The sequence below is a fragment of the Ursus americanus genome, chromosome 32 (genome assembly GCF_024610735.1).
Source record: "Ursus americanus isolate L20-20 chromosome 32, mUrsAme1.1.p, whole genome shotgun sequence".
NCBI lineage: Eukaryota > Metazoa > Chordata > Mammalia > Carnivora > Ursidae > Ursus > Ursus americanus.
Window position 1 is genome coordinate 27,016,862 of NC_142158.1, and position 8,683 is coordinate 27,025,544.

At 51.7% G+C, this 8,683-nt stretch overlaps 1 protein-coding gene across 1 annotated transcript; it reads right to left on the minus strand.

Annotated features, from left to right (window-relative positions):
• Positions 1-68: 68 nt before the first annotated feature.
• On the minus strand, positions 69-5,474 carry CLIC1 (CLIC family member 1). Its single transcript, XM_045795646.2, has 6 exons — positions 5,238-5,474; positions 3,059-3,168; positions 2,729-2,854; positions 2,476-2,582; positions 1,478-1,659; positions 69-467 (listed from the first exon to the last, which is right to left on the minus strand). Exons 1-6 carry the CDS (start codon positions 5,274-5,276, stop codon positions 306-308), a joined length of 726 nt encoding a protein of 241 aa, XP_045651602.1. The 5' UTR covers positions 5,277-5,474; the 3' UTR covers positions 69-305.
• Between the last annotated feature and the right edge of the window lie 3,209 nt (positions 5,475-8,683).

Genomic DNA, 8,683 nt, shown 5'->3' on the forward strand with positions numbered 1-8,683 from the left:
AAGGTCACTGACCCACCTTTCATTCCGTGTTACCCACACTCAAGCCCCCTTTGTGTAAAACGACACTGTATTTTCATTCTGTATTTTATTACTGAAATACATTGTCCTACCCGCACCACCCCACAATAAAAATCTTACCTAGATTCCCCATCTTTCCCCTCAGCCCCCCAGCCAGCCCTGCACAAGTGCTCCAGGATTCTCTGCCCACTGGCCATTTTGGAGTGTGTCCCTTGGATAGCCACGTGGAAACCCGCTGGTGTCTTTGTAGAGAAAATGGAGAGGGGAGACAGAGCCTCAGGAGGCACTTATTTGAGGGCCTTGGCCACTTGCTCGTAAGCCAGCTCGATCTCCTCATCATCCGGACAGGTGGAGGCAAACTCTTCCCGGGCATAGGCATTGCGCAAGTACCGATGCACTCCACGGAACACCTCCGGGATGGAGAATCCCCTGTACTTCTTACATACCACCTGGGGGTGCGGAGAGCAGAGGGACCAACATGTTAGCCTCAGGGGACCCACACTGGCTGCCAGGTTCTTGGTCTTTTCCTTCTCCCAAGACTTAACAGGATAAAATCTAGCCTTCCTGTCCAGGCATTCAAGAACCCCCACTATCTGGCTTCTCTTCCTGTGATTCTTATCTCCCATATGAATCATCTTCTCCAGTTGGCTTTCTTAACTCCTCACGATCTTCTGTCTTCGCCCTTCCTCTCGACTCACTGAAATCCTGGCCATTTACAACCAGCTCCTTTTCAGCCCACCAGTTCCAAGGTGCCATTTCTCTCTTCTTGATTTTACTGAGATGGTAATTCACAAATCGGAAAATTCTCCACTTGAATTTCCATAGTGACTTTTGTCCCTATTTTTCATTTGGCTTTTAATCATGTTTTGCTATTTAACTTTCATGTGACTGTTCTATCTTCCTAGCTAGATTTCAAATCTTTTGAGGGCAAGGACCAATCGTCATCTATCTTTTCAGTGCCTAGTACACAGAAGTTCAATACAGAGGTCTGTGGCAGACTGACATTAGGCCTATGTTTCACAAACTAAACCACAGCTCTGAGGCTAAGACAAAAACATGGGAACCAGCAGTTTTCATTTTTCGCCACAAGACAAAGTGGAGACTGATGTTATAAAAAGAGTTAAAGCTTTGATTTTCAGAAAAGCCTGCTTTGTCTGATGTGGGGATTTGGCAGTGAGAGAGACAGGAAGAGCACTCTTACAGCAACACTGGGATATGTCACTCCCAGCCAGTCTGTTTGCACCCACAGCCTGTATCATGGAACATAATTCTCTCAAGCAATGGCCTTGCAGCAATGACTGGCAAGAAGGAATGAGGTGTGTCTGCTGTTGGTAGCAATCCATAGAAACCATCTTAAGAAAGAAACCACCTTTGGAGTGGTTGTCATGGGAAACCTGTGTGGGAGCTTCTTAAAGAGCCATCCCAGTGGCCACCCTCTGCTCGTACAATGACCACCCACCTGTACTATGTGGAGCTTTGGCAATAGGTTGCAGTCAGCCAGAGTGAGCTCATTGCCATCCAGAAACTTCCTCTGAGAGATGCCCTCGTCCTCAGCACTGGTCTCATCCACTTCTTCTGGGAGGGGGGATGTCAAGTAATTGTCTAAAACTTTCAGGGCTTTCAGGAGCCCCTTCTCCAGATCTGTGCAAGAAAGGGGAATTGGTAAGAACATCAGGAGAGTGACATAGTCCCGGAGGTCCTGGGGAGTGGGAGGTGAATGAATACTAATGGTGAGGCCAGTCCAAAATAATAGTATCTGACACAAATATAGTTCGTTTTCCATGTGTTATTCTAAGCATTTTACATACAAAAACTCATTTAATTCTCACATCAACCCATGAAATAGGCATTGTTATCCTCATTTTATAGATCTGGAAATGGATTTACAGAGAGATTAAATGAATTGCCCAATGTCACATGACTAGTAGGGTTTGTACTCAGATTGTCTGGATCTAGAGTCGTTGTTGTTTTTAAGATTTTATTTATTTGACAGAGACAGAAAGCGCAAGCAGGGAGAGTGGGAGAGGGAGAAGCAGACTCCCTGTTGAGTAGGGAGCTGGACTGGATGCAGGGCTTGATCCCAGGACCCTGAGATCATGATCTGAGCCAAACGCAGACACAACCAACTGAGACACCCAGGTGCCCCTAGAGTCACTGTTCTTAAGCACAACCCTCTTCTGCCAGAAAACAGGCCAGCAGCCAACCCAACTAACCTCCCCAGTGGTGCAGGAGAGGCTAGCTGACAAACGAGAGAAACTTAAAAGTCACAGCCAATGAAAACGCAAGGAAATATGGGGTTTAAACAAAAATAAGGGGGCTGGGGTGTGAGGCAGTGAAGGTTTGCCAACATCTGGTCCATCTCCCCAATATCAGAATTTCCAGGTGCCCCAATGCCTCCCAATCCCTGGATATTCTCCATTCCTCCTAGGACCCCGGCCTCCAACCCTTGAGACTCACTATCATTGAGTGCCGGGTTTGAATTCTTGATGTAAGCAGAAAATTTGGCAAATATGTCCAGCCCCGCCGTGTTGGATTCAGGGTTCAGAGCTGCCAGCTTGGGGTACCTGAAAGCCAGGAGGAGAAACAGGGGAAGAAGCAGCTCCCCTGCTCCAGCCCACCACCATTTCAGTTTTCCATTTCTTCAACCTCTCTCTTTCCTAGAGTCTCCCAGCTACCCTACCCACCCCTTCCTTTCCAAATGCCCTTGTACCTGGGAGGGCACAGCACTGCCTCCAGAAACTCCTCAATCTTGTTGGTATCTGTGTGTACTTCGGTGCCATACAGCAGGAATGGGAGCTGCCCTCCTGGGCACAGCTTCTGAACTGTCTCGGTCCGCCTGGAGAAGAGGCCAGGCATCAGGACAAGAAAAGCGGGTCAGGGAGAATCAGAAAGGGGAGGTGGAGGGATGTGGGAAGAAAAAGGAGCTCTGGGTGGTAGAGGGAGGGGGAAAAGGAGCAGGATGAAAGGACTAAGATGGGTGAGCGTGTGTGTGCACGTGTGTGTGCACAAGGGGTGTTTAGAGAAACAGAAATTGGCCCACCTCTTGGTGTCAACAGTGGTGACGTTGAAGGTGACTCCCTTGAGCCAGAGCACCATGAACAGTCTCTGGGAGAAGGGGCAGTTCCCAATCTTGGCCCCGTCACTGCCAGCCTGAAAAGTAACCCCCACCCCAAGGTCAGGCCTGGTACACCCCACCTACCCCAGGCCATTCTCTGCACCTCCTACTCTCAGATCACGCTGTTTTCTGCCTAGTCATGACATGCAGTCTCACTACTAAAAGCTCTCCCCAGCGTGGGCTCTCCACTCTGGAGGTGGAGCAAACCTAGGGCAGATCAGTGGGAAAGTTTTCTGCAAAGGTCAGCTTCTGGTTCCCCAGAGAGTTCAGGACAGGTGGGAGGTAGGCAGAGGGTTTGGATTTGGGAGAACTCAGGAGGATCTCGACCCTAGAGAGAGAAGACAAACAGTAATGCAGTTTTAACCTGCTGTTCTAAGCACTTTACATACAAAAACTTATTTAACTCTCACATCCCTAGAGAGGGACTTTGGTGAAGCCAGGGTTGTAGGCTAGAGGCCTGGATTCCTGGACTCCTGAATGCGGTAGAGCCTGCGAATGGACGAGGTATGGTGGCGTTTGAAAGCCAGAGTTCTGGTTCTCTATACCTCCACCCTCTTTCTGGCAGCTGGGTGGGGAGTCAAGGGGCCCAGAGCCTCACCCTAAAGATGCAGAGGGCTTTGCAAGAGGGGGGCTGCCCTCTAATTGGCAAGTGGTGACCTCATCCCCCAAGGGACCTCCCCCTAGGCTGAGGGTGATTCATCTCACTCTGTCGCCGGCCTCAGCAGCTTCCTTCCTGGCAAGGAGTGGGGGCAGGGACCTGTGAGGTTGAGGCCTGGGCAGCGGAGGGCCACCTTCCTCTTCCCCACACACTACTTGCGGGGTCTCCCAGCACACGGCCCCGGCTCCAGATAACTCTCCTCTCACTGGACCCAAGGCCAGAATCTGTAGCGCAGCCTCAGCCAGGAATAAAAACGGCCCTTGAGGCGAGTGTGAGTGAGGTGGGGACCACACCTAAGGGGGGGCGGACCCAGGCACGGCTGGGCACAGGGAGAGGGAATGGCTTCCCAGGAAGCCCCAAGCAGCAAGGAGGGAGAAAGCGGCAGGAATGCACAAAGAAGGACGAACAAAGGGGGGAAGTGGAGAGAGAGGCGGCAGGAAAGTGAAGGGTGGGGGGAATGTGCAAACAAGGAGGCACAGACGGAGAGGGAGGTGCAGAGATGAGGTCCAGGATTGGGTAAGAACACCCCTGCAGTGAGTGGGGAGGGCAGCAGAGCAGAAAGAGTGAAGTCCGCTAGTCCGCTGTCTCCGCTGTCATCACTGAAGGCCAAAGGACCACCGTTTCTCATCCACACCCACACAGGACAGAGTTGTGGCAACCCTGTTCCTCCTGTTGCTAAAACCCCCAAACCCTAAACACCCTAACCCACATCTCTTCCTCCTTCTGATCCCTCTCCCCACTTATCCTGGTAGCCCCAGCTAAACTCCCATCTGGCCACCTCCCTTTCTCTTGCTTCTCCAAGTCCCGGGGCCCTTCCGGGCCCACCCCCTCTCCAGCCCCGCTGCTACTCCACTCCCACCCTCCCATCTCCTTCCACCCCACCAGTCCTTGCCCCTGGATCTCCTCTCAGCCTCCCTCACCACACCCTCTTCCTTGAAACCTGCCTTGCCACACACACACAGACACACACACTCGCACACTTGTCCAAGTCTCCCCCAAGACACCCCTCACTCTGGTCTTCCCGTAGGACCACCTGTCCTGATGCTTCCCTCTGATCCTCCCACACCCTGTTGGGTCCCACTGCCCCCTTCTCTCCCAGTCTTCCCATCAGCTTGTCCCTCCCCGCCCCACCCCACCCCGCCGCAGCCCGGCAATATTCTCAACTCCTGGGACTTTCTTCTCTACCTTCCGGCCCTTTAGGCTGCTGAAAACTTGCACTTCTACAAACTTTTCAGGGTCGCGCACAGAATTCTCATACCCGCACTCACAACAATCGTCTTCCCCTCCCGAGGCCGCCCCCACAACGCGCGCACACTGAAGACTGCACGTGGGGTTGGGTGGGGGTCGGGAGGGAAGGGATTGGGGCGTTAAGGCCGGAGCTGGGTAAAGGTGAGAGTTGCCTTCCAGAATTGGGAGGCTGGCCTACGCGCGAGAAGGTGTTCCTACCTTCACGAACAATTCAACCTGAGGCTGTTCTTCGGCCATGGTTGCGACGGGGACCAGGAAGCGGCCGGCGCTGGGGGAACTGGGAGGGGCCCGGGCCGGGAAGGCGGGTCTCACAGGCAGGGATTCTCTCCCCCAGACCTCGGGCTGTCCCTTCAGCGCAACACAAGCCCGATGAGACACGCTCACACGAGACACGGCTTCCCCACCAGCCCAGGGTACCCCACACCCCGCCCCTCCAGCTCTACCCCCTCCCGGGCTAGATCTGGGAGCCGCTGACTCACCGACCGGCCCCGCCCTGAACCTGGGGAGGGGACAGGAGGGGGGCGGGACTCGACGATCTAGGGAGTGGGTCCAGAGGGGAGAGGGTAAGGGATGGGAGCGTTAAGGAGAGGGAATCCTGGGAACCTCCTTGTTTCTCCACCCGTCTCTCCTTGAACACAGGATTTTTTTTTCTGCCTCAGTTTCCCTGCTGCATTAATCAGAGGACACTCTCACTCCACCCTCACACAAGAAACGACACCAACAGCTTGGTCAAGCTCATGAGGGCCCAGGGAGGGAATTTCAGAATGTAAAGGTGGTCGCTTATTCCTTTTCCCACGTTCCTTCCAGACTCTAGCAGGACAGGGACTTGGAAGTGGACACTGAGATTGGGGGAAGAGAGTGGTGAAAGGTAGGGCAGGGGATGGGAGGGGAGATACCCAGGCCTTCTGCTAGGGAAACAAGAAGCTGGGCCAAAGGGCCTCATGGCTGAGGGAGGTCTGCTCGTCCTCAGTAGCCTAGTCAGCTTTAATGCTTCAACTTCTGCCCCCATCCCGGGCCCCTCCCTGTGCCCCTTGCCCTTTTCTCACTTATCATTTGAAGATGAGAAAATGGGGAGGGGGGAGTGGGGTTATTGTGGCCCTAGAATAGAGCTGCACTGACCCTGGAAGGGGTGGTAGCTGGTCCTAAGCAAAGATTAGAGGGAATAATGTAAATGGAGTCCTTGGGGACACAAATAAGTAGAGAGGTACAGGAAGAGTAGCTTGATTTTTTGAGTTTTGTCAAACTCTTTATGATCTGCTGAAAAACGGCTTAATATGTCCTCCAAACTGGACATATTCCGGCCTCTATATCTTGCATCTCTCTCCTACCCTACCATACCTTCTGTTTCTTCCTCACCACCTGCTAACAAGAGACCTACAGTTTCAGAAAAACACCGTGGAGTGCAAGGACATAGAGGAGCAGAACAGGCCTTGACACTTAAAGAACGGGAGACTTCAGGGAGGTCTGGGGTGGAGACGTGCTGCTGGAAACCCAGCAGTTAGTGGTTTCCTCTCCTGCTTCCTCTTCTGTGGGTTTTCTCCTCCCTGGGGGAAGGCCTATCTCTCTCCTTGCCAGTGAGGAGATATATTCAGTGTTTGCTCCCTTGAATTGTAAGATCCTGTAAGGTCTTCAAATGATTCCATGAATGTGTGTGTTGGGGGGGGGGGTGTCTTCCATGGATGACCCTCAGATTCTGCACACAAGATCCCTTCCATCTGAGGAAAGGAGGCCAAAACAGCCCTATTCTTAGGGTCCTCTTCTGTTCCAGCTGATCAATGTCCATCAGAGAATCTGCCCCACAAAGATCTCCTTTCTGGGAGACGCCTCAGGCAGATGGGGCCAGCCCTGAGCTCAAACAGGTTTTGGCAGCTTCTTGCCTTTTTCTCTCCTACAGCTTTATGGCTAGAGCTGGCTTGATCATCAATATTGACTTTGGCTGGCTGGCATGGCTACCCACAAGGTATTTCGCCTCAGTTTACCAGATGACAGGTAATGCTGCCCTCTCCTGGTATTATCCAGCAGTGTCCCCTGGGCTGTACCCCCAAATCCTGCATCAGAGGTTTCCCTCTAGTCTCATCTCCTTACCCCTGCTTTTCTCCTGTCTCAGTATCTACCCTTTCCTTCAAAGGGTGGCTTTTTTTTTTTTTCACTCCCTCTAGTTCCTTGGCTTGGTAAACCAGTCCCTAATCTCTTTTCACCCCAGATTGGAAGGTGTGTCCCTCCCTGCCACGCCTTAAGAGTTGTGACGGTCTTTTCCAGGTTTCCATAGCTCCATTGCTCAACAGTTTGCCAGGGGTAACCATTAACCTAGTCCTTAACTCCCTCCCCCACCTTTCTTGCTAGAGGGGATTTTCCAAACATTGTTTAGCAGAGCCGGGTTAACCCACCATTTTCTCTAACCTCTTGAATGGGATCTCCCCATCAGGATTCCTAGGACAAAGCTGGAGAGGAAGGTGCATTTTAAGGGATCTGTTTCTTATTTTATTTTTTATTTGTTTTTTTAAAAAAAGATCTTATTTGTCAGAGAGAGAAGGTGGGCACAAGCAGGGGGAGCGGCAGGCTGAGAGTGAAGCAGGCTCGCCTGAGCAAGGAGCCTCATGTGGGACTCTGTCACAGGTCCCTGGGATCATGACCTGAGCTGAAGGCAGATGCTTAACTGACTGAGCCACCCAGGCGTCCCAAGGGATCTGTTTTTTAAAGTATGTATTTATTTGTCTCCCTCATAATCTCACACACACTAAAAAGCAAGCTTCATGAAGCCCATACTTAATTAATGTTCAGTATTTTGAGTCTACCACCTGGCTCAGAGTAGGCACTAAATAGTTGCTGGGTGAATAAATGACACCCCTCTGTCTTTAAGGCTGTGGGTGTGTGTGCACCTGCAGAGGGGTGTAGACATGTCTCAATGGGGGTGTAGTTGTTACCAGGTCTACTTCTCTCCCCCAGAATTTGGTGTAATTTGAGTGCTTTTACCTCCTCTGGGGAGACCAAAATTAAAATTAGGCCCAGTAGTGCCCTCGTGGGGGTGGTCATACCCTGCACCAAGGAAATAGGCAAAGGAGGACTAAGATAGGAGTCTCACTTACTTCTGCTTATTTATTTGAAATACGCAGAAGCTCTTACTAGTTTACCAGGCACTGTCCTAAGCTTTCATAAATATCAGTGGGTACAATTTTTTTTAAAGATTTTATTTATTTATTTGTCAGAGAGAGCACAAGCAGGGGTAGCAATAGGCAGAGACAGAGGGAGAAGCAGGCTTCCTACTGAGCCGCGCGGTACTCAATTCCAGGAACCTGGGATAAGGACCTGAGCCGAAGGCAGATGCTTTACCAAAGTTGAGCCACCCAGGCGTCCCTCATGGGTACAAATATTAATTTAGAGTTGCTGGCACAGGCTTAATTAATGTTGCTTATCTCCACCTCCAGAAAAACATGCAACTCCCCTGTGCCCCTTTAGCCAGCTCCCCGCCAATACCCCTAGACCAGTTCCCTGGGTTCTGACTCAGGCTCCGCTTCCGACTTTCTCACGGATTCTACCTCGCGTCAATCAAAGCCCAGAAATCCGGAAGACCAGAGGCCGGAAGGATAAGCACGGCACAGGCGGGAAGTTTGAACGTTCTGGCACCGCCCCATATGCGAATAGGC

Bases quoted from the DNA above. Each gene is read 5' to 3' on its own strand.
- CLIC1 (XM_045795646.2), bottom strand. From the start codon at position 5,276: ATGGCCGAAGAACAGCCTCAGGTTGAATTGTTCGTGAAG. The intron at 2,855-3,058 runs GTGGGCCAATTT...CCTCTTCTCCAG, and splicing joins ACCACTGTTGACACCAAGAG to GCGGACCGAGACAGTTCAGA. The intron at 468-1,477 runs GTGGGTGGTCAT...CCGCACCCCCAG, and splicing joins CAAAGCTCCACATAGTACAG to GTGGTATGTAAGAAGTACAG.